The sequence below is a fragment of the Podarcis tiliguerta genome (genome assembly GCF_965153285.1).
Source record: "Podarcis tiliguerta genome assembly, chromosome: 14".
Taxonomy (NCBI): Eukaryota; Metazoa; Chordata; class Lepidosauria; order Squamata; family Lacertidae; genus Podarcis; species Podarcis tiliguerta.
In genome coordinates this window covers 16,089,655-16,115,712 of record NC_139547.1, presented here as the reverse complement: position 1 = coordinate 16,115,712, position 26,058 = coordinate 16,089,655, and the positions used below count along the sequence as shown (strand labels likewise).

The following is a 26,058-nucleotide window of genomic DNA, read 5'->3' as shown; positions in this document are numbered from 1 at the left end:
TGGGGCAGTCAGCAGCATCTCTGAGCCTGACCCACCTCACAGGATCAGTTGTGATGAAGAAACTGGGAAGATGATGCAAAGAGTGTACACCCATCTGAAGTTTTGGAGGAAGGGCCGTTCATAAATCCAATTATTATTGGGTGGTCCACAGCCCAAAGTGCAGCCCTTACTCTCACCCCCCTGGAGAAGACTGCAGCAATGAACTCGTTCAGGCTTCCTCAACCTTGGCCCTCCAGATGTTTTGAGACTACAATTCCCATCATCCCTGACCACTGGTCCTGCTAGCTAGGGATCATGGGAGTTGTAGGCCAAAAACACCTTGAGGAAGCCTGAACTAGTTGCAGCAGCTATCTGCTATGTGATGGCAGATGGGTAAATAAAGGTTTTAGCCCTAAGAGATACAGTGGCAGGAAGAGGGAGGCTTTTCTTTGCTATTACATGCCACCTTTGGTTATTTTTCTGTTGGTTTTAAAATGCACCACTTTTTCACCTGTTCAAATCGGCCTTGCTTTCTTTTCTTTTTTTGCTGATTCCTCTTTCTTATAGAGAGATGCATATATATATATATATATATATATATATATATATATATATATTCATCTTTGAAAGCAGAATAATCCCATCTTCTTAAAAAGTGTTATGCGTTCTTAACGGACAGGAACACACCTGTTTCAGATGCAGAAAATAACAGTGCCATTCATATGGGTTTAGGCCTAATGTGGGATATCAGGTGCAGTTTGCTGTGCCACGTTGCAAAAAATAAAAGCACCATTTGGCCAGCAAAGGAAACACAACAATTAAGACAGAAGACATAGGAAATGGCTGAAGGAATGAGTACATTTTGCTCTAAAAAGAAGAATCCTTTTCCAGTGCAGGGAAAATTCAAGAGGTGTGGTCAGCCTAACATTTAGCATTCCCTCCCTTTGTATGAAGATGGTCCGGCAGTTTATGATTGCGCAAAGGAACTCTGGTTTAAAGTAGCTTTATTTGGGTGCTAAGAATTCCAGGCTGCCCCTTCATAGAGATATTGAGGAGAGGGGCAAATTGATGGAATCAAAGAAACGTAAAGTTGGAAGAGACCACAAGAGTCATCTAGTCCAACCCCCTGCAATGCAGGAATATTTTGCCCAACATGGGTCTTGAACCCATCCTGAGATTAAGAGTCTCACGCTCCATGGTCAGCCCTGTGCTAAGGAAACCCTTAGGATAATCTTATGTGACCTTTTGGCAGCCTGCATAGACTCTCTGATGCAATTCCCTTCCTCCTTCTTTCCTTTGATTTTATTTTTCTGCCACTCAGGAGTTGGGGGAACCAGTGTTCCTCCAGAAGTTGTCGAACTACAACTCCCATCAGGCCGTTGGCTCTGGTGGCAACAGCTCATGGGGGGTTGGAGTCTGTAGTTTGTTAAGAGTACCAGTGGCGTAGCGTGGGGGTGCAGGGGGGGGCAGCCGCACCGGGCGCAACATCTGGGGGTTAGGGTTAAGGGGCGCAAATCCACGGGTTAGGGGGTGGGTGCAAATTACTTGCCTTGCCCCGGGTGCTGACAACCCACGCTACGCCACTGAAGAGTACTGAGAGATGTTAAGAGACCCACCTTCTCAGAGCTACAATTCCTGGGGAGGTTTGATAATCAATCCCTCGTCCTGGGGAACTCCGGGAATTGTAGCTCTCTGGGGACAATAGGGATGTAATAACTCTCTGCACCCTTAAACTATACTTCCCAGGAGTCTTGGGGGGGGGGACTGTTAAGTTGTGGGTGAACATATCAGACGACACAGCGATTCTTCAGACAGCTCTTGTTTATTCACAGGCCAGAACAGAACTGGGCTGAAGGGTTCAGCCAGCCTGCTTATATAGAGCTCCACTCCAACGCAGCAGTAACAACTTTCTGTAACTATCCAATCACTGAACATCACTTTCAATTCCTTATTTGCATATGTGGACCTGAGTGAAAACTATCTACAGTATCCCCCTGCTGGCCCAGGGTGAGAACTTTAGTACATAACAGAAACCATCGCTGTTTAAAGTGGCATGATGCTCCTTTAAATATAAAATGCAGATGGGGCCTTACACTACATTCCGGATGGGTTCCTGGGACCTTTGATTCCCTTCTGCTGACTCATTAACTGCACCAGATTGTATAAGACTCACATCTTGCTATTGTCATTCCTTTAATAATAATAATAATAATTTGAAACTTACCTATGAGGTCGGGCATGCTTGCATTTCTGTCCAAAGGCTTCTAGAAAGCCCTGTGGTGGCCACTTATCTCAGGTGGGTCTGACTGCCACTCATCCCATCTCACCAGGCTTCACGTAACTTCCACTAGGATTTGCATCCAAGATGGATTCTTGGGATTTAAACCAGCCAATCAGGGCAAAGCACCAGCGGTCTACATCTAGTGACCTTGGTTCATTCCGAAAAGACTATAAATGCGGTCGCCTCCATCCATTACGTCTACTCATGAAGGTGGGGGAGGGCATGAAGGCAATTTGAGTATATCGCTCTAATGTCTTCATAATCTGACTCTTGGACATTTTAGGTAGTGTGGTCATTTAATGTCAGAATTGGTGGCATGCAGATTATACAAGCAGATCCGACAACAACAAAAAATAGTCATTTAATTGCAAACCTTCCAGGAAGACCTACACAGTTTTATGTTAGGTTGGAGGATAGGATTCCCAGCATATCTTTGGCAGCTGGCAAGTTTCTTTCTGAGGCAGCCAGGGTCAGAGAGCACTTTGTATTAGCTAAAGGTCTGAAACTAACTTAGTTTAATCCAATGTCCAAGTAGTATGCATGTTTTCTGTATTTTTATGTACTATACAGTGGTGCCCCACAAGACGAATGCCTCGCAAGACGGAAAACCCACAAGACGAAAGGGTTTTCCGTTTGCAGAGGCGTTTCGCAAGACGAATTTCCCTATGGGCTTGCTTCGCAAGACGAAAAATGACGAAAAATTTAATTTTATTTTTTTTTTTGCTCCAAAACCGCTTTTCCTGAAGCGCTAAGCTGCTAAAAGCATTTTAGCAGCAAAACCGCTAATCCCCCACCCCTTAAAAAGCCATTTTTAGCCCTTAAAATGTCAATAGCGCTAATAGCGCTACTCCGTCAATGGGCTTGCTTCACAAGACAAAAAAACCGCAAGACGAAAAAACTCCCGGAACGGATTCTTTTCGTCTTGCGAGGCACCACTGGAATTTACTTGTGGGTCTTTGGACTTCAATAAAGAATTGATTGATTGATTGATTGATTGAATGAATGAATGATTTAATGCCAGAAGCAAGAGGGGCAGCCTCACTGTCAAGTTTTTATTGTTATGCACAAAATATGAAATTGAGATATGTATGCCATTATCATTAGGTACATGGGGAAGCATCAGTTGGCTATCAGCCTATGTTAACATAGTTCTCAAAGTATTTTTTGTTCAAGATTATTTCCGAGATCTGGAACACCTTGGGTCATGAATGTTGTTGATTTGTGAATAATACGTTTTCGCCTATCTTTTTAGTTTATCTGGTTTTGATGGACCTTTGATCAGCTTTTGCCCTCTTAAAGTTTCCTGGCTACTGTTCCCGCATTCTCAGAGTTGCTCATAGGAAACCACCTTATACAGAGTCCAACCCTTGATTCATCTAGCTCAGTGGTGTTCACACTGGCTGGCAGCTGTTCTCTAGCATCTTTCTGAGCCCTGCCTGGAGACTCCAGGGATTGAATCTTGATCGTCTGCTCCTGAGCTGTAGCCCTTCCTGTGTACTAGTTTTGCCTTGCTGCTCTGCTGTTTTCTGTGCAGCTAAGGGGAAGTGAAAGGGGGGGGGGGATCTAATCTCTCATATTGGTTGGGTTTTGCCCCCTCCTAAAAAGAGGAAAAGTGATGCGGGTGGCGCTGTGGGTTAAACCACAGAGCCTAGGACTTGCTGATCAGAAGTTCGGCGGTTCGAATCCCCGTGACAGGTGAGCTCCTGTTGCTCGGTCCCTGCTCCTGCCAACCTAGCAGTTCGAAAGCACCTCAAAGTGCAAGTAGATAAATAGGTACCACTCTGGCGGGAAGGTAAACGGCGTTTCCGTGCGCTGCTCTGGTTCGCCAGAAGCAGCTTAGTCATGCTGGCCACATGACCCGGAAGCTGTACGTTGGCTCCCTCAGCCAATAAAGCGAGATGAGCGCTGCAACCCCAGAGTCGGTCACGACTGGACCTAATTGGGAGTCTGTTTGACTCCCAAAGCAGTTTAAAAACCAAGGCTCGGTTTCCGATTGGCTGCAGGAGCTTCTTGCGCTCAATCGGAAGTCGCATCGGACGTTCAGCTTCCGAAAAACGTTCACAAACCAGAGCACTCACTTCCAGGTTTGCAGCGTTCAGGAGCCAATTTGTTCGGGAGCCAAGCCGTTTGAGTACCAAGGTACCACTGTACTTTGGGCTTTCAAACAGCAGCAAGGAGGAGCTGAATTCTGACCCTACTGAGGATTCCAGGGGGATGGAGCATCTCGCTGCTCCCCTCCCCAAAAAACCCCACTCGGGTTCCTTTCTTCTCCAGCAATGAGGGAGACTGCTGAACAGCTGTGTTCTGTTTCTGCAAAGCTTTCTGTATCTGGTTAGGCAGACCTGATGGAAATGGCCGCACGCTCTGCTGCCAGCATGGATCTTGTATTCATGCACAGTGGGCAGGAGGAGCGAAAGGAGTCGATTTTGCTGCTTCAGACCAAACCTGCACTCTGGTTGTGGGTGGTGATTATTATAGCCGGCACTTCAGAATCTGCATTATTTCCCTCTGTGGAAAGGGGGCCGCCTCTCCTGTCGATTTGACTAACAGAGGCTGCTGCTCTCATCTGCCTTTTGTTCCGTAGCGCCAAGCATTGAGGGGGTTTCTTTCTTTCTACACCCCCCCCCTCGCTATAGGGTCTCCGCCAACACTGCGAGAAGCAGCCAATCATGCTCAGGGAAGGGGTTCGCCATAACAAAAGCTTTGGGGAGTGAACAGGGCTAGTCGGAGGGATGGAAGGAGGGGGGGGGCGGTTTCTGTAATCATGGCTGCTGTCCTCCTCACTGTTCCCTGAGTGGGAAAATAGCAGCAGCTTTCCTCTGGCGCTGAGGCGATCCAGCTAGCGAAATGGCAAGGAGTTGTCGTGGCCGATGGGGACTGCGTGTGTTACAGCACATTCTTGTGTGGGGGTGTTTTGGGGGGGTTGCCCCTCCCCCAATTTTTAGCCGTATGGCTCTCTCAGGGAGAAAACAGACCATAAGCATTCAAAGGCAGCATGTAGAGCCTTTTCAGACGTTCCCTCACAAAATTAATGATCATGTCTCACTGGTCCTGCGGTTGTGTCTCTGATGGCTCAGCTCCCCACACTCCAGTTCTTATATTGGGGGGCACAGCCATAGAGGGGATCCAGCTCTCGGCATTTAGGCTCCCCCCCCCTGTAGTTAATAACCCTGCCTGATCAAGCCCACCTCACAGGGTTGCTGTGTCTCAGTGGCGTAGCGTGGGTTGTCAGTACCCGGGGCAAGGCAAGTAATTTGCACCCCCTAACCCGGGGCAAGGCAAGTAATTTGCGCCCCCTAACCCGGGGCAAGGCAAGTAATTTGCGCCCCCCCGCCGCTGCACTGTCCCTCCCCCAGATAGTCCCTTGCTCTCTCACCACACCGCACGCCTGGCACCCTCCCCTCCACAGTGGGAGGCGACCCGGCGGCTCGGATCGGATTCGACAGCCAGCACTGCAGTGAGAGAGAGTGAGTGAGCCAGGTAGGGGCAGAGAGCTGCGAGTGCAAGCGCCCCCCCCCCGGCGATGTTGCACCCGGTGCGGCCGGCCTCCCCCCCCTGCACCCCCCACGCTACGCCACTGCTGTGTCTTGAGTTCCCTGGAGAAAGGCACAAATACAAATGTGAGCAATATTTTTAAGCACATATTTTTGGCTTGTACATAATTGCCCACCTCATTTCCAACAGGGAATTGTTGTTGTTTTTAATTTGGAAGAGATGGGTGCCTTTCCCCCGCCTTGAAGGCCATCAGTTGGCTAAAACTAACGTGCAAAAGAAAAAAAATCATAAAGAAGGTGATTTTAAGGACAGGGATGTAGAATTTGTGGGTGACCTTTGTTTGCCATGCCCAAAATTGTGGTCTCCACCTTCCTGCTCATCCCTTTTCCCCCCTCTCATAGAATTTTGGAGTTCTGGGGGGCCTTTCAAGGCATCTAGTCCACCTCCTTGCAGAATGAAGGAATCTTGGAACAATATCAACCTTGACAGATTTTGCTTGTTCCCAATTTCCACAACATAGGAAGCCGTAGTTAACTAATAGCAGAAGTGAAAGTCTCAGAACTCTGTGCAGGAGAGGATGGAAGTTCCGTATTTTTCGCTCTATAAGACGCACCAGACCACAAGACGCACCTAGTTTTTGGAGGAGGAAAACAATAAAAAATATATTCTGAATCTCAGAAGCCAGTACAGCAAGAGGGATCGCTGCGCAGTGAAAGCAGCAATCCCTCTTGCTGTTCTGGCTTCTGGGATAGCTGCGCAGCCTGCATTCGCTCCATAAGACGCACACACATTCCCCCTTACTTTTTAGAAGGGAAAAAGTGAGTCTTATAGAGCAAAAAATACGGTATGTGTGATCCCTGGAGAGAGCTCATTCCCGTTGCATGAAACTATGATGTATTGCAGCATCCACATTCAGTCACTGCATTTGAGCCTTGAAGCTCTTGTTTGCAAAAAGATATACCCCTAGATATTTATAGATGGCCACTTGTTCAATTTTCTGACTCTGGTAATGCTGTCTTATCTTAAATAAAACTGACCATTCGTACTCAATTTATGCTGGACAGGGTTTTGTCCTAGTACAGGGATGTCCAACAGGTCGGTCGCGATCTACTGGTCCATCCCTGCGAGGTTTTGGTCGATCACGGTCGACCGCTGTCCACCTTCCGGTCCCAGCCCCTCGCCCCACCCCGCCCTCCGTTGTTAGAGAACGGAAGCCGGAAGTTTGCAAACTGAGGCTGTTTTTCCTCCAGCGATCCTTCGGTGAGATTCTCTTTGACCCCCAAAGAATGTAGAAACATTGTGCCCCCCCAAAAGCTAAGCAACTTATGCCTCCTGGACCCCCTAAAAACAGGGCTACTCCCCTCCCTAAAAAAGCTCAACAACTTTGACCTGAACTCCCCAAAAACGGGGGTAGATTACTGCCAGTTTTTAATTCCACAAGTAGACTGCATTCTCTTGGAAGCTGTCCACTCCTGTCCTAGTACATTTCCACAGTAAGTTTCTCATGCAAGCAAATATTTGCAGATGTTTACATTTCCCCCTGAAATGAAAGCAGGGGTTCTACCAACTGCCAGTCACATTGATGTGTGTTTGTACACAGCTACCCCATTTTAAGAACATGAGAAGAACCTGCTGGATTAGACCAATGTCCCATCTAGTCCAATTCCCTGCTCCTGCCAACCTAGCAGTTCGAAAGCACATCAAAGTGCAAGTAGATAAATTGGTACCGCTCTGGGGGGAAGGTAAAGGGTGTTTCCGTGCGCTGCTCTGGTTCACCAGAAGCGGCTTAGTCATGCTGGCCACATGACCCAGAAGCTGTACGCCAGCTCCCTTGGCCAATAAAGCGAGATGAGCGCTGCAACCCCAGAGTCAGCCACGACTGGACCTTTACCTTTACCTAGTTACCGTATTTTTCTGTGTATTAGACAATTTTTTTATATAAAAAAGAAATGCTAAAAATTTGAGTTCGTGTTATACACAGATAGTACAGAGGGGGGACGGTCGATTGGTGGCAGCTGCAAGCAGGAGATTGTAAGCAGTGATTGGGTGGTTGATCGGTGGCCGCGGCAGCAAGGCTGCTGACGATTGGCTGCTGCTCCATCAATTGGACGTGAGATTGGCGGCTGCTTTTGACTATTTCTTTCTTTGAAGGCGTGCGTTTGGCAGTGGCAGTCTTGCGGGTGAGCGATTGGCAGCAACCCCCCCCCTAAAAAAGCTCAACAACTCTGTGCAATCCCCCCCCCCCATAAAAATAAGCTGAACAACTCTGGGCAATCTCCCCCCATTTCCTTAATTTGGGGGGGTCTCCAAAAATAGGGGTCGTCTTATACACGGGGGCGTGTTATACACAGAAAAATATGGTACTTATCTCCTTGGCTCATGGGATCACATAACTCATGGGTAGGCAAACTAAGGCCCAGGGGCCGGATCTGGCCCAATCGCCTTCTCAATCCGGCCCGTGGATGGTCCGGGAATCAGCGTGTTTTTACATGAGTAGAATGTGTCCTTTTATTTAAAATGCATCTCTAGGTTATTTGTGGGGCCTGCCTGGTGTTTTTACTTGAGTAGAATGTGTGTTTTTATTTAAAATGCATCTCTGGGTTATTTGTGGGGCATAGGAATTCGTTCATCCCCCCCAAAAAAAATAGTCCGGCCCCCCACAAGGTCTGAGGGACAGTGGACGGGCCCCCTGCTGAAAAAGTTTGCTGACCCCTGACATAACTCCATACTCTGATGAAAATAGGGACTTCCTCAGGAAAAGCAGGACATTCAGGGATCAAATCAGAAACCAGGGCAGCTTCTGGAAATCTAGGACTGTCCCTGGAAAATAGGGACACCTGGAGGGTCTGAACTGGCTCATGTACCAGCCATATGCATGTTCAGGAATCCCTGAGTTGGCCAGCTGCATTGTCCATTATGCTGTGTTCTTTGAAATTTGCAGCCAGTCCTTCCCTACCGTCCGACTCATTGGACATTTGCTAATGAGCCCACACCTGTTTCTTTCCAACAGATTGACGAACTCCCTGAGGGAGCCGTGAAGCCTCCTGCAAATAAGTACCCCATCTTCTTTTTCGGGACTCATGAAACGTAAGTGAACAAACGTACACGCTTTTAAAAATATGCTTTTAAACATTTGAGCCCGGTGTTTCTCTCCAGGGAATGAGCTTGCTTTGAAATTGGTAGGAGACTGAAGTTTTCTGCATTCGTCAAGGCTGCAAACAGCCTGTATACTTCTAAAGCACATTCACAGCACGTTCTGGCCCTCAAAGACTTCTGGGCGCTGTAGTTGCTGGGAACTGTAACTCTGTGTGCGATAAACCACAGTGTCCAGAATTCTTTAAGGGAAAGAATGTGCTTCAAAAGTATAGGGTAAACTCTGCCTAAGACTTTCCCCTCACTGTGGCCTAGACAAGGCTTCCTCAACCTCAGCCCTCCAGATGTTTTGAGACTACAATTCTCATCATCCCTGACCACTGGTCCTGCTAGCTAGGGATCATGGGAGTTGTAGGCCAAAAACATCTGGAGGGCCGAGGTTGAGGAAGCCTGGCCTAGATTAATCCACTTAACAAGACAGCGAATGTACTGTAATTTATTTTTATTTTTTAAAAATACACATGCAATGAGCAATTAAGTAGCAATTCATCACTATATATAAACAGTATTTTAATTGTATTTCTTTTACTGCTTGGCTGTTTGCCACCTTACGTTTCTTGGGAGGGAGGGCACGATAGAAATGGAACAGATACATCTAAGGACCGCAATACCGCAAGGTATGAGCTCTTACTGTTTCCAACCCTAAACCTGTGGAAAGCCACCTAATTAGACTTTAATTTGATTTTGACCTGTTTTTAGGAGGTAATTTAATTTTGTTTTTTTATATATGTTATATATCTGATGTTAGCTGCCCTGAGCCCGACTTCGGACGGGGAGGGCGGAATATTATTATTATTATTATTATTATTATTATTATTATTATTATTATTATGGACTGCCTCTGCCCATAGGCACCAACCTGGACCCTGTGATCATCACCTTCATCACCTTGGGTGCCTCCTCCACAAAAGGTCTGGAGGGTGGCAATGCAAGAACAGGCCTTTTCTGTGGTGACTCCACATTTGTGGAAGGCTCTCCCCAGGGAAGTCTGCCTGGCGCCTTCACTGCATATCTTTAGGCACCAGGCAAAAACATTCCTCTTCTCCTAGGCCAGGGGTCTGCAACCCACGGCTCCGGAGCCGCATGTGGCTCTTTTACACCTTTGCCGCAGCTCCGGGGCGGATACTAGCGAGGGGAGGAGGCGCATTGTGCGCCCCGACACTCCCCACTGTGGCGGGTGCTGTACTGGCTGTGACGTCGCATGGGGGCGGTGCATGCGTTAGTCACGCACCGTCCTGACGTCACCTTCTCGCCCGCCCACTACATTGGAAGGGGCATGTACGCTGGTCATTGCATTGAAAGGGGGCATGTACACTGGTCACTGTTTTGAAGGGGAATGAAGAACACACACACACAAAAAAGGTAACTTGTTAATTTAACGTTTATTTCTATGAGGAGGAGTAATTCTGAGGGGTCAAACAAAGAAATAATAAAAAAAGTGACAAAAGAGTTATTTTTATAATGACGAGTTTTGCGGCTCCCAGTTTTTTTTTCTTCGGAAACGGGTCCAAGTGGCTCTTTTTGTCTTAAAGCTTGCAGACCCCTGTCCTAGGCCTTTGGCTCGCTATACAATCTATGGCTCTTTAAATGTGTTTGTGGGAGGAGCCTTATTGGTTTGTTTTTGTTTGATTACACATTTTGTATTCTTATTTTGTATTTTTCTGTTGTGAAATACCCTTGGATCTTCGGATGAAGGGCAGTATACAGATTTAATTCATTATAATTATAACAGGGCAATTTTTTTTTAGAAAAAAAGGTGCCAGAACTCACCTCCCTTCTTCTCTTATAGTGGCAGTGCCACCCATCTGAGAGGTGCCGGAACTGTGTTACACGTGCGCGCGCACACACACACACACACACACACACACACACACACAAAGTTGCTTATGAATACTTCAGTGATGTTTATAAGTCAGGAATTATTTTTTATTATTATCAATACACGTCTTGATCTCGTTTGTTTGTGGGCCCACCATCCTGCGTACCAGGGAGGGAAATTTCTGCAATGGATTGTATTTTGCTCCCCACGAAGCAACCACAGGACAAGCTCAAAGGTCTTTCAGAATGACAAGGAAATCGGCAACGTTTATGTGACTAAAAGATTTATGCTACCCCAATATGGTCAGGCAGCAAATTGCAGGCAGCTGGAAGTGGCAATTTGCAGTTTCACCACAGGAGGGCAGGTTCATCTAACATTTAACTGCAATAGCACTGCAGAGTGTCCTAATCATAGAGTTAGGAAGCAGTGCAGAGTTAACATACACCTACTGGTATCGTTTGGGATCGCCATCCATATCTCTTAGGGTGATAAGAGTACAATGTGTCTGCATGTGTAATGTGCTCCAGGTTTGCAGTAACATTGACACGTGTGTGTGTGTGTGTGTGTGTGTGTGTAAAATTTAATTTTCTGTTTTACCATTTAGAATACTCATTTAAACATCCTTAAAATATAAATGACTTCCCTTCTTCTCTTTCCATGGTTCATTTTGCAAATCATAAATCTGCATATTTTACATAAACTCAACCATTCAGTGTTCCATTATTGCATCCATCAAATCTTATTTACACTGTTGAATATATCTTAATGTTGCCAACTGTTTAGAGAAGTTCTAAATGTTTGGTCTTTTATTGTGTTTTTAATATCCTGTTGGAAGCTGCCCAGAGTGGCTGGGGAGGCCCAGCCAGATGGGCGGGGTATAAGTATTATTATTATTATTATTATTATTATTATTATTATTATGTTTTCAACTGTACACAATTTTCCCCTATATATTCAATAAACATTTTCCAATCAGCTCTAAACGTATGTTTATGACACATCTACTTTGAGGGACAAGTAACCTTAGAGACATTAGCAGTCTTGTTGCAATACAGTGATGAGGGGACAGCAAAAGAAGTGAACATTCAAACTGTTGCAATAGCCCAAGACCTCAACTCAGCCCACATCACTGTACATGATTTGTGAACCACTGATGCATCAGCACCACGAGAATTATCTTGAACATCAGCAGAACATCTATAGTAGCAAGAACTAGCCTTGAATTAATATTGCGCTAAGCTCATGGGGAAACCCAGCCAGATGGGCAGGGTAGAAACAATATATTATTATCATCATCATCATCATCATCATCATCATCATTACTATTAATGTTCTGTCTCACAGTACCCCTGTTATTTGGGGTGCTTCTGTGCTGGACTACATGAGAGGTTGACCACATGGGAAGTTGGCGCAAGCCATCCTCTCAGCTACAGAGCCAAAATGGGCAAGGCCCCATTGACATTCTTAGCAATGACATGAATGGGTGTTTTTTTAAATAAGTAGCAGGAATGGGGAGTATGAGCTAGATCAGGACCCCGGCAAGGGGGTAGGGAGGTCATTGTAGGAAAAGCTTCCATTCCCATGCTGCCTCAAATGTACACACCTCAGCTAACCTGCAAAGTGAATGTGGCTTACGTTTTCAAATTGGATGAAAGATGGTTAGAGGGACAGTGCATCAAACAGCAACATTTCTCAAGAAACTACAGGATATGTAAGGATTGTGGCTAGCGCCATGTTTGAAGTACCACCAGTGGGAACACACTGGAGCCAGAGTAAATAATAATGTTGCACATAGCCATTAGTGTTATGCCTGAGCATAACAGGGTTGTTTGTCTCTAGACCACGATCTGAAGCCAAGGTTTCTTCTTGGCTTACCAATACATAAAATGTAAAGGGACCCCTGACCATTAGGTCCCGTCGTGGCCAACTCTGGGGTTGCGGCGCTCATCTCACTTTATTGGCCAAGGGAGCCGGCGTACAGCTTCCGGGTCATGTGGCCAGCATGACTAAGCCGCTTCTGGCAAACCAGAGCAGTGCACGGAAACGCCGTTTACCTTCCCGCTGGAGCGGTACCTATTTATCTACTTGCACTTTGATGTACTTTCGAACCGCTAGGTTGGCAGGAGCAGGGACCGAGCAACAGGAGCTCACCCCGTCGCGGGGATTCGAACCGCCGACCTTCTGACTGGCAAGTCCTAGGCTCTGTGGTTTAACCCACAGCACCACCCAGGTCCCTTTCCAATACATACACAATACATAAATACTAAAATCACCTCTGAGATCTTCAGATGTTGAGAGGGATAAAACTGAAGTCTGAAATAAGTGCCTAGATAATTTACTTAATCTTGGCTGATGGCCAGCATTCTGTCCAAATGTAACCACTGGGATTGGAACCAGGAAGCAAGATTGTAAAGCAAAATAAAAAGTAGGAAGAGCGAACCAACATTGCAAAGTGCCCTTATTTAGATTAGTCACGCTTAAATGCTATTGATATTAATGAGGCTGTGGTTAGGCTCTTTAGAGACATCAGGTCAAGCCAAGGTTAAGGAAACTGCATGGTATGTTGTATGAATTGACAAACCCATATTTTCTCCTTGGTTACAAAACCAGAACCAGCAGTTTAAAGTGAGGCTCACAAACCATAGTCTGTGCTAACTATGGTTTGTTGTGATGCCTGAATTGACAAACCATAGCAACAGTTGCTGTTCCTCCTCCAGAGGCTAAAGACTACGTTGCTGAGCAGACAGAAAACGGAAAGGAAACATGCCGCTCCAAACTATGTTTTGTCTGACCACAAGCCATGGTTTGGTATTGTGATGTCTGAACAAAGCCACAATCAAGACTAACTAGTTTCATTTTTCATGGGCCCAATTTCTCCAAACAATGACTATCATATTATTGTACCTAATATAGCATATGAAACTACCATTTGACTGTCGTTTTCATTGAACCACAGTGCATTTCTGGGGCCTAAAGATCTCTTCCCATACAAAGAATATAAAGACAAGTTTGGGAAATCGAACAAACGAAAAGGATTTAACGAAGGCCTGTGGGAAATCGAAAACAACCCCGGTGTCAAGTTTACTGGATACCAGGTAGGAATGGTTTCTTTTCTCTTTTAGCTTTTCTCAGCTAAGCCTCTCCCAGGGCACACTTACCAAAGTACAGACAATTTTGGGTCTCAGAGGTGTCTAGAGTTAGCAGGAAGCATCTTACAACAACAATGCCTCTGGGCATTGAGTTATAATATGCCAAATCCATCATGATAATAAACTAGGTCTTAATGAGAATCATCATGTTTTCTGTTTGGGGTTTAGAACTAGCAGTGTTGGCTCCAATTGTTTGTTTGTGTGTTTGTTTGTTTGTTTGTTTGTTTGTTTGTTTGTTTGTTTGTAAAGGCTGCGCTTTCCTTTCTCCCTCTATCTGGGCCCAGTCTGAGGAAAGACAAGTTAGAAATACAATAAATATTAAAAATGCCTCAAATCCATGAGAGAGGGGGCAAACCACAGGATGTGATAATGAGCAGAGATCTCAAGTTCTGGAGAAGCGGAGCTTTCATTTCTGAATTTTTTTAAAAGGAAGAACAAGTGTCTGGCCCCTGTGGTTTCAAAGCTATGCCAGGAAGTGTGGGGGGGGGGAATTCGTGCTGAAATCTCAGATACCATACAAGTGTGTAAATAAGATTGCAAATGGTTGGGGGCCCTTCTGGGTCCTTCTCGTTGTCTGTCATCCCTCCACCTGTCAGGTCTAGTAAAAAGAGGTTAAATTTTGGAGCAGCAGCAACAAAATGTCAGCGGCAGCTTCCACACTGCTTGGTTTAGTGATTTGTTACATGACATCTGTACAATGCCATTAGCAAAATAGCCAGTCCTTCACATTTTCCCTGTTCATAACTCAGGAAATATTTCTTTTCCCTTTCCCTTTTCCCCCTTTCCCTTTTCTTTCTAATGGTACTTGTAAAAAAATTCCCCTGGTGCAGATGAACATCCCATTGCTATTAGGGTCAGATTATGGCCTACATAGATGGGTCAGCCATTTTCTAGATTGTGGTCTAGCCACTGTCTCCTCTGTCATCACTCTCTTCTCTCTAGGAACCAACTCTATCACTTTAACCTTCCCTTTCCCCAAAACAGCACCACCTTTTTATCTGTTTTAAGCACATTACATGGAGGTTTCGCTATCTGAACACAAAAGGAAATCATTTGTTAGGTGAGCGTTTGCATAGTGAGTTGCCAATTTCCATTGATTCCTTTGGAAGCATTTCTAATGCGTTCCCAACCATGGGATTTTGACTCCCAAACGAAGAAGAAAAAAACCCAGGGAAATCCACTACAACTTTGCAAAAGACAAGGAAGGAAGGAATGCTCCCTTATTCATCCGATCTCTCCCACCAGAGTTTCTGGCAAAACGGCTGCCGTGGACCAGCAAAACACAAACAAATAATAAGGCTGCTTATTTGTACTACACGCAGGTTTGGTTATCTGAATCTGTGGTGTGTATAGCAAAATTTGGGTACTAATTCATCGCGTTCAGATGAGTGAATTTTCATAGAACGAGCGTTCGGATAGTAGGGCGGTTTCACATCTGGGTAGATTGGTAGAAAGTGCCCAATTTGTCTAAATCAGCTTCTCCCTCTTATGGGATGTTACAAAAGCCTAAACAAGCTGCAATGATTTGTCTCATTTCAAAGGCAATTCAGCAACAAAGTTCATCAGAAACTGAGGGGGAAGGAGGGAATACGGCAGACGCCAGCAGCGAGGAGGAAGGTGACCGGGTAGAAGAGGACGGAAAAGGCAAAAGAAAGAACGAAAAAGCGGGCTCAAAACGGAAAAAATCCTACACTTCGAAGGTAATCCATTAGGTTTCTTCTTGTTGCTGTTTCCCATATACAGTGCTTTATTTTTTCCCCCAGCAGTATGGAATAATGACACTTCTTTTAATAATAATAATGATGATGATGATGATGCAATGTCACATTCCTGTTATGTATTCAGTGGTCTATGTTTGCCTGAGCTTGAGTCTGGACTAAGGATTCTGAGCCCCTGTGTTCTGATTCAATACATGACATCCAATCACAGAACATTTCAGGATTTGAGCCTCTGCCATTGGCCCTTAAACTCTGAGTCATGATTCGCAGCTTGGAAGTTTAGACAGCCAATCACGTTGGGAGTGGCCCAGGCCTTCATAAATGTATATAAGCAGTTGCTTTGCCCCTGTTGTCCAGCTCTATTAGTACAATAAACATTCTTGCTGTTGTCACTGCAACAGCAGTGGGGGAACCCACTTCAATTCCCATCTTAACAGGAGGACTTCCAGGGGCTTACTACAATAACCCCTCAACTTATGTGGGTTTGGTTCCAAGGGTTCAACTTACATACACAAAACTTGCATATACCCAGCCCTTGGAGCTGCTCCATGGCTAGTGAGTGATCTGAGGGCATCCTTAACACTCCCAGAGTTGGTGTGCCAAGTAGACCTTGCAGACAAGGTGAAGAACTTTAAAGCTCTTCTGATGATGGGTCTGCTTGGGCTTGCTGTTGTTGTTGTTTAGTCGTTTAGTTGTGTCCGACTCTTCATGACCCCATGGACCAGAGCACGCCAGGCACTCGTGTCTTCCACTGCCTCCCGCAGTTTGGTCAGACTCATGTTGGTAGCTTCAAGAACAGTGTCCAACCATCTTGTCCTCTGTCGTCCCCTTCTCCTTGTGCCCTCAATCTTTCCCAACATCAGGGTGTTTTCCAGAGAGTCTTCTCTTCTCATGAGGTGGCCAAAGTATTGGAGCCTCAGCTTCAGGATCTGTCCTTCCAGTGAGCACTCAGGGCTGATTTCCTTAAGAATGGATAGGTTTGATCTTCTCCTTACCCAGCACAAAAAGAGCATTTAAGCTCTCCATCAGTCTCAATGGATGACCTTGGTCCTGTCGCTACCTCTCAGCCTAAGTTACCACAAAAGGCCATAGTGAGAGTGGTGGGGAAATGGGGAGAATAATAGCTGTCACCTTTAGTATCTTGGAGGGGAGTTGGCATATGAATGTTGTCAGAGCTGGCTCCGGGTCCCAGCTCACCAAGGACCAACGCTAGCCGATAGTACAGTATCAAAGTCTTTATTGAAGAATAGTCTCCATTTACAAGTCTCAGCGTCCCAGCTCTACGTCTGGACTTTAGACCGGCGAAGCTCTGTCTGGGTCTCCGCCCCCTGTGCACCAGCTCAAGACTCTAATCTTACTCCACCTCTTCCTTCTCTCTCTCTTCCTCTGGGTCTTACTACCCCCCGGGGTCTCATTCCTCCTGGACTCTTCTGACGCAGAGCTTGACCCCTCTGACTCCTCCCCCTCTCTTCGGCGGGCTTTAGGACCTGGCTCCTTACCCGGGCTGCCCACCTTGCCGCCCTCCTGCACATTTGAACTTGGCGCGCGCGCGCGTTTAACTTTCCGGATGACCGTTTCCTCGCTCCCTGACGAGGGCGTGGTCACTCCTGCCTCACGTTCTCCCTCTGCCTGCGCGCTCCCTGATCCCGATGCCTTGGACTCCTCCCCCCTACTGCACTCTGGGGGGGACGCTGGTCCGGATCTCCAGCTGCTACTCTCTGAGTCCCCTCCGGCCCCTTCTTCCCGAGGTGTCCCCCTGGGCACTCCCCTTGCCCTGACCATGGGGGCCCCTTTCTGTGAATCCTCCGAGTCACTGGAGAGACTCAGAGACCTCGGACTACTGTCGTCGCTGACATTTCCTTCAGACTCCTCCCCCTCGCTCTCCGTTTCCTCCCTCTCCTGTGACTCTGCTCCTGAACCCCTGACAAATGTAATTAATAATATTGCACCCGCTTCAGAACAACAAAAATGGAAATGAAATTGAACCCAGAAACTGCCCCATCAGAATCTGCTGAATTCTCACATCCAAGTAAACGATGCTTAAATACATAGAATCATAGAGTTGGAATAGACCACAAGGGCCATCGAGTCCAACCCCCTGCCAAGCAGGAAACACCATCAGAGCACTCCTGACATATGGTTGTCAAGCCTCTGCTTAAAGACCTCCAAAGAAGGAGACTCCACCACACTCCTTGGCAGCAAATTCCACTGTCAAACAGCTCTTACTGTCAGGAAGTTCTTCCTAATGTTTAGGTGGAATCTTCTTTCTTGTAGTTTGGATCCATTGCTCCGTGTCCGCTTCTCTGGAGCAGCAGAAAACAACCTTTCTCCCTCCTCTATATGACATCCTTTTATATATTTGAACATGGCTATCATATCACCCCTTAACCTCCTCTTCTCCAGGCTAAACATGCCCAGCTCCCTTAGCCGTTCCTCATAAGGCATCGTTTCCAGGCCTTTGACCATTTTGGTTGCCCTCCTCTGGACACGTTCCAGTTTGTCAGTGTTCTTCATGAACTGTGGTGCCCAGAACTGGACACAGTACTCCAGGTGAGGTCTGACAGGCTGTTTTCTTTTCTTTCCCCCTTGATGGATACACTTAGAAATCTTCCAAGCAGTCACGGAAATCTCCTGCAGATGAAGATGACAAGGACTGCAAAGAGGAAGAAAATAAGAGCAGCTCCGATGCTGGGGAAGCAGGCAACGACACAAGAAACACCTCTTCAGACTCGCAGAAAACTAGTGAAGGGGTAAGGGTTACTTTAATGCAGGCCATGACATCCGAAGCATTCTAACGTCGCTTTCCGCAGCCACGACTTCTCCCAAAGAATGCTGGTTCGTTAAGGGTGCTGAGAATTGTGATTCGCCCTCACAGAGCTGTCATTCCCAAAGTGGCTTAACAATAGGGTTGCCATACGTCCAGAATTTCCTGGACATAGCTGGAATACGGCAGTCAGAAGCAGTGTCTGGGCAGAAATCGCTGAAATGTCCGAGGAAATCCGAATGTACAGCAACCCATGTCGTAAGTACAGTGGTACCTCAGGTTAAGTACTTAATTCGTTCCGGAGGTCCGTTCTTAACCTAAAACTGTTCTTAACCTGAAGCACCACTTTAGCTAATGGGGCCTCCTGCTGCTGCCGCACCGCCAGAGCCCGATTTCTATTCTTAACCTGAAGCAAAGTTCTTAACCTGAAGCACTATTTCTGGGTTAGCGGAGTGTGTAACCTGAAGCATATGTAACCCGAGGTACCACTGTATAGATTTCGGAGAATTTCCTTTGGGCAAAACTAAAAAATAGCTCAACAACTTTTGTGTCCAGATTTTCACTTTTTGAAATATGGCAACCCTATTTAACAATCCCTCTTTCCAGGGAACTCGTGAAAGTGTAGCTCTGTGAGGGGAACTGGGGTCTTACAGCAACTCTCAGTATGATTAACAAGCTACATTTCCCAGGATTCTTTGGGGGCAGCCATGGCTCTTGAAAGTGGTATAAAAGTGCTTTAAATGTATTGTGTGGCCATAATCTGGTGGGACTAGATGCAAAGGGATGGTGCTGTATTAAAAGAATAAATAGCAGTGGGGGCACGGTCATTCCAGAACTACACATGTGTCACCCCCATGGCACAGAGAAGATGCATCATGATTCGTAATTATCTATTGCATGGGTGTCTTTTTAAAAGTAAATTGCAGGTGTGGGAGCCCTTAATCTGGATTGCAGCATGTGTAGGGGGCTTTCGCCTTCCCTGCCCTGCTACTGTAGTCAGGCTGCAGTTGCTATTGCCACTGGAATACAGTCAAACCTCAGTTGCGTGCTGAGGTCCCCAAAACACCCCTACCCCAATAACTCACACATCACACATAATTTTTGTTTAAGGTTTTTGGCATAGTTTTGGTCACAACTTTATTAAAATACACATTGTGAGTGGTTGCTTAGGCATTGGTTATGACTAGCTGTCCCCCCCGCCTTGGGGGACAGCACTGACTCCCGGATTCCAGCGAGAGCCAGTGTGGAGGAACAAGATCAGGGATAACTGGAGCTGCGGCACAGACCCTCAGCTTCTCCCCGCATGCTCCCAGGAGCTTACGCGGCCTGCACCCGATTCCAGGGGTTTGGATGAGAGGATGGTAAGCCCCTGAATTCCTTTAACGGAATTCCCGTGCAGCAACAGCATTGGAGGGGCAGGCACAGCCAATCCATACCCCTCCACCAACCAATTTAAACCAATGCCTAACCGCCAACCTTACAAGTTGTGACGATTTGCTACGCAATAGGCAAAAACCAATTGGCACACACTAATCAGCCAAAAGGAAAAATTCCTACCAGGCCCCCGCACCAAGGCGGACGACCCCATGACAGGCATAGCAAGGTCAAAGCACAAGCCCAATCAAGGGAGGGCGGGCAGGTGATCCGGTGCCCACAGCAAAAGAGAAAGGAACATGCTGTGAGCCTTGTTTAAACAACCTCTGTTCCCACCCCTAAATTGGCAACATCAAATTTACCCCAGTAACACCAACCACCAATCCGATCCAAGCCCCTTCAATCTATCCTGCCTGGCAACCATGGGGTGCTTTGCTCGGCCCCATCCGCAACACGTGCTCTCCTTTAATGAGAACACGCTTTGTCAAATGTAATCCATTCCAGAAGCCCATTCAGCTTCTGAAATGTTTGACAACTGACACGCGACTGGCTTCTGAGCAGCGTCAGACATTCGGCTTCCAAAAAACGTTCGGAATTCGGAACGTTTACTTCCGGGTTTTCAGTGTTCAGGAGCCAAAGCTTTTCAAAATGGAGGCGTTTGGGAGCCAAGGTTTGACTGTAAAAGCTGCCATTTGAGTGCGTGGAAACTTCTATCCCCAGAGGGAATGGCAGGCAGACCCTCACGTGAGGGGCTAGGAGCTTCGACCTTTCAAACCCTGCTGCCGCTGCTGTCCTAATTGATCCCTGGCACGGGGAGAACCTGCTATTGTTGAAGGGTAAAAGGCTCCCTTTTGAGTGAATTGGAATGTTTATCCCCAGTGAAAATAATGGGCAAAAGGGGGATGATCCAAATTGAGCCCACAGTGGAAGGCAAGGGCCTAAATCTCCCTCCCTCCCCCAATGACACACAGGCATCTGCAATTTATGTTTTGAAAGCTATTCACACTGTTGCTAATTGTGTGAATGGCATCTCGTCTAGCTTGGCCCGATGACTTGTTTACTTGTGAGTCAGAAATATCCCCCGGGTCATTCTGCTAGTACAATGAATTGTGCAGTAGAAGAAGGAAAAATTGGATGATGATGATTATCTATTAAATTTCCATACTGTACTGCCTTTCATCCGAGGATCACAGGGCGGTTTGCAATATAAGAACACAAAAATGTATACTGTAGTAACAAACAAAAGCAGTACCGGCCCCACCCCACCCAGTTTAAAAGGCCATAGATTGTTTAATTAGCCAAAGGCCTGGGAAAAGAGAAATATTTCTGTCTGGCGCCTAAAGATATATAACGAGGGTGCCAGACGAGCCTCCCTGAATGGCCATGAATTTATTTCAGATACCCCTAACTGTAGAAATTTAGTACAGTGGTACCTGGGGATACGAACGGGATCCGTTAGGAAGCCCCGTTCGCATCCTGAAGTAAACGTAAGACGCGACTGCGCATCTGCATGTCTGCGGGTCACGTTTTGCCGCTTCCGTGCATGCGTGTGACATCATTTTGCGCGTCTGCGCATGCGCAAATGGCGAAACCCGGAAGTAACACACTCCGTTACTTCCAGGTCACAACCCAAAAATATTCATCCCGAGGCTACTTCGACCCAAGGTACGACTGTATATTGAAGAGAGGCATAGTTTAAGAGTCCTTCACCCTGCCCTTATAAGCTTTCAAGGATAATAATAATATATTATTATTTTATATATTATTTATACCCCACCACTGGGCAACTCCCAACAGAATATTAAAAACACGATGAGAAAACAATAAATATTAAAAACTTCCCTAAACAGGGCTGCCTTCAGATGTTTTCTAAAAGTCCGATAGTTGTTTATTCCTTGACATCTGATGTGCGGGCGCCACCACCGAGAAGGCCCTTTGCCTGGTTCCCTGTAACCTCATTTCTTGCAGTGAGGGAACTGCTAGAAGGCCCTCAGAGCTGGACCTCAGTGAATGATGGGGATGAAGACGCTCCTTCAGGATCCGGAAGAGGATTTAGTTAGACATAAGCTGCAGATGGAAATGTACATCTTTTTCTATGCCTCCCACATGTTCTGGACCATGCCAAAGGCCTCGCTTTGAAAATGTTATATCCAATTGATAACATAATGCTGATTGAATTGTTTGCATGCGTATTTGTAAAGGCATTCATATATTCTTCCTGTTTTCCCCCCAGACTTAACCAACATATTGACTGCTGCATATTAAGGGAAGACACAAGAAGGTTACATGTTTGGTTGTCTAAAATTCTTGGATTTGATAGAAGTCAGCACATCTGTTCATCAGCAGCATATCTGTTCGTATGCACATTTAGGTCACATTCCTACCCACCCTGTTCTCAGAAACGACTTTCAACTTCATTGTTATCTCCCCACCCCCCAGGGGTTCCCTTTTCTGAACGTCATTTTATTTAATCGCACGCGAAACAATTTAAAAAATGCGCTCTTTTCCAGCAAATGTGACATGCAAGAACATTGCCAACGCGCCCATCATTGACACCTCCTCCCCCCCCAAAAAAAAACAAAGGGCCAAAACTCCAAACTTTAAACCGTTTTCTGAAATTTCCTTTTCTTTTAAAAAAAAAGCAGTAACATTAAAAACGTTTGGAAATAAAGTGCCCTCTTGTAAAGAACCGCAAGAATCTTTATTCTGCTTACAAACCATGACTTTAAAAAAAAAAACCTCTTTATCCATTCTTGGTGTATTACTTTTTTTTTACAATTGGTTTGAAAACAGGGGTGGCCAGCAGATGGCGCAGAAGCTAGATTTCGTTCCTTAGGCAGTTTCACGTGCTCCCCTCCCCCCCGCCAAATTGCAGTCAATATAGGGCAAAATATTTGCTCACAATTTCGTTTGTAAGGAAATTTAAAAGAAGAAGAAAAAACTATTTTCAAGTTCTATGAAATAGGAGATATTTCCCCATCTCTCTTTTTTGGATTTTTTGTATGCGACATGTAAATGTACATATTTGTATGTAACGGTATGCCTGATCTCCGTAAAGCCCTCAAGTCAAGATGGCGCCATCTTGATTAAGGATCCATGCCCATAGTTCATTCATGAAACAATCAAATCTACCTGCAGAAAAATACCCACGCCCAAAATCACATGCCATATAGCCACTGTTTGGAGAGTAAACTGTTTGGGCCATCTCTGTTTTAAAACCTGGCAAAATGTACTTGAGTTGCGTTCCTGCTCAAAAAGCCCATATTGTATGAAAATACCTTTCCTTATTAGACATACCTAGCTAGCTATACTCTTAATACTTCTCAAGGTCATGATGTAACGTAAATTTCTCTGACTTAGTTCTTATATGTGGAGTTAGTGAAAGTCTTTTTGTGTTTCTTTAGATGAATACAAGGAGCTTTTTTTCAAAACCCCAAAGCAAATTTGAGCTTTTTCGGATGCCTTCCATTTTTAAGCGCCTGATAGTGTGTGTGTTTTTTTAAGAAAAATAATAATTACCCTATGGGAAAATAAACCAAAACATCAAATTGAAAAGCAGAACCCAACCTGAAAGGCTTAAAAAGGAAAAGAAAGAAAAGATCCTGTCACCATTATTCTGTTTTTTCCCCTACTTTCAAAACTAGATCTAGACTAGTAAGTAAGCATTCCAAAATCCATTATTCTGTGTACATTATTGTTGCTATTGTGAGAATAGAGAATTTTATTTATTTTTCAATGCCAGCTTTTATTGTGAAAACATATGGGTTTAGTCCAGTTTTTATCAATCCTTGTTATGCTTGTCCTTGGAACATCTTTCGCGTACTCAAGGTTTGTAGTTGAAAAGTTTACTGTACAAAAAAAAATAAAAAATCATGGGGAGGGGGGGGACACAAGGAAAAAAACCACAAAAAACTATTGTTTTTACAGAATAAATTTATTGGAATGTGTATCAGGAGTAAGGTTTGAGGTTGTAAGCAGCTAAGTTAGCGTCGTATTTGGCTTCATACGTGTAATAATGTGAGGTATTCATGTAACTCGAGTATTAAAGCAAAGCATTCTGTTATCGTTGAGTTCGTTCTAATAAGAGCACCAATACAGGGAAAGCTTTCTGGTTTCTGTCCCTTTGCTTTTCTTACTTACGAGACTCCGTGTGCATCAAAAGCTCAGAGAATCACATGCTGTACAGATAAAAGAAGTCTCACCTGTCACATAATGGCTGTAGTCCAACGTTCTCTGACCGCTAGCGCAAAGGGAGAGTTTTAACATTGCACACCTGAGGAACCCAAAGTTGTGCAACAGATTGCGCCCTTTGTTGTTCAACGAAGTCACCAGCAACCTCCTATATTCCTTTGCACAAGCACACAACACTAGCACAGAACATTTCTGCAACAGAACAGATAAACCACCACGTGACCTCAACTTAGCGCTGTGTTGGATGCATCCCGTAATCCATGGGTAGGCAAACTAGGGACCGGATCCGGCCCAATCGCCTTCTAAATCCGGCCCGCAGACAGTCCAGGAATCAGCGTGTTTTTACATGAGTAGAATGTGTGCTTTTATTTAAAAATGCATCTCTGGGTTATTTGTGGGGCAGAGGAATTTGTTCATATTTTTTTTCCAAAATATAGTCCGCCCCCACCACAAGGTCTGAGGGACAGTGGACCGGCCCCCTGCTGAAAATGTTTGCTGACCCCTGCCATAATCACTTGCATGCCTCAATATGCTAAGTGTGGTAAATGAGGAGTCCAGGGAATGGGGGCTAGTAAAAGGTAAAGGTGAAGGACCCCTGGACGGTTAAGTCCAGTCAAAGGCGACTATGGGGTTGCGGCACTCATCTCGCTTTTAGGCTGGGGGAGCCGGCGTTTGTCCACAGAAAGCTTTCCAGGTCATGTGGCCAGCATGACTAAACCCCTTCTGGCGCAATGGGATACCTTGAGGGAAGCCATAGCGCACAGAAAGGCTGTTTACCTTCCCGCCAAAGCGGTACCTATTTATCTACTTGCACTGGTGTGCTTTCAAACTGCTAGGTTGGCAGGAGCAGGGACCGAGCAACGGGAGCTCACCCCATCGCGCAGATTGGAACCGCCGACCTTCTGATCGGCAAGTCCAAGAGGCTCAGTGGTTTAGACCACAGCGCCCCCCGTTGTCCAGGGAATGGGGGCTAGTCCAGGTACTCACACACAGTTCATTTTAAAGTTTGATGCCTGGTGCCAGAGGATTCACGTTCTACCACGTGTGGAAAACCTGCACACTATGGCCACATAGGAACCTGACATCAGGAAATGTCATACTTTGTAACTTCAGAAATAAAAGGACAGCTTCTTGCAATCCCTCAGATAATGGTGGAGGGAAAAGAGTATTAGCAAAGCCCTTCTACAGCAGACCAGAGACCCCACAGCAGCCAACAAGAGGCCTATGGGAAGCCCATAGCCAGGACAAGACACCCCATTTCGACTCCCCAGCAACTGGCAATCAGAGCCTTACAGCTTCTAATACTGGAGGAGGTAGACCGTTGCCTTCATGCCTAGTAACCTTTCAAAGCCTGGTTACTTATCCTCCATCAATATGTCCGAGCCTCTCGGTTAAATGGTTAAATGGTGTAACCTTTACTCATAGGGGTAAGTTTGCTTGCCCTTTTCTGAAAGTTTCCCAGCTCTATAGTATTCTTTTTGAGCTGTGGAAACAAGAGTTGAACTCAGTACTGTACTCCAGATATGATCACACCATAGATTTGTTCAATCTCATTTCAGTCGCAACCGCTTTCCTAATGATCCTTCTTGTAGAATTTGCCTTAAACCTCTGAGTGCAGAGTTGGTGTTTTCTTTGAGCTGCTCACCATGACACCAAGGTCCTTTTCGTGGTCAGTCACCTCCAGCTCAAACCTCATCAGCGTACATGCGAAATAAGGGTGGTTGGGGGTTTTTTTTGCACCAATGTGCCTCACTTGCTTATGCTAAAGGACATTTGCCATTTTACTGCCCGTTGTTCAACCAGTTTGGGCACATCCTTCTGAAACCATCCCTTTCCGTTTGAAGTGCCTTGAAAAATTTAGCATCGTCGGCCAACTTGGCCAACTCACTGCTCGGCTCAAATTCAATGTCATTCATAAATGACTTTCTAAATAACAAGGAGCAGGAAATGGTGGAAGGGAGGTGATGATGGGACTAAGGGGGGGGTGAAACTGAAAGTCTGCCACTATAAACCCTACAGAGTTTTTTCTTCCTGTGTAAGATAATTTACAAACTTCACCAAAACAGGCATCTTCCTCAATCAGCGCTGGGCATGTAGCAGGATGGAATCATGGCATGGGGTGAGAGACGTATAGT

General features: G+C 45.7%; 1 protein-coding gene across 1 annotated transcript in view; it reads left to right on the top strand.

The window, feature by feature from the left end:
• Window positions 1–23,846, top strand: part of HDGFL3 (HDGF like 3) — a 56,227-nt gene extending 32,381 nt beyond the window's left edge. The window contains exons 2-6 of the mRNA XM_083412339.1: window positions 8,766–8,842; window positions 13,684–13,822; window positions 15,418–15,576; window positions 18,198–18,344; window positions 21,966–23,846. Of these exons, the coding sequence (XP_083268465.1) occupies window positions 8,766–8,842; window positions 13,684–13,822; window positions 15,418–15,576; window positions 18,198–18,344; window positions 21,966–21,971 (528 nt within the window). The 3' untranslated portion in view covers window positions 21,972–23,846. The remainder of the gene's footprint in view (window positions 1–8,765; window positions 8,843–13,683; window positions 13,823–15,417; window positions 15,577–18,197; window positions 18,345–21,965) is intronic.
• Window positions 23,847–26,058: the final 2,212 nt, after the last annotated feature.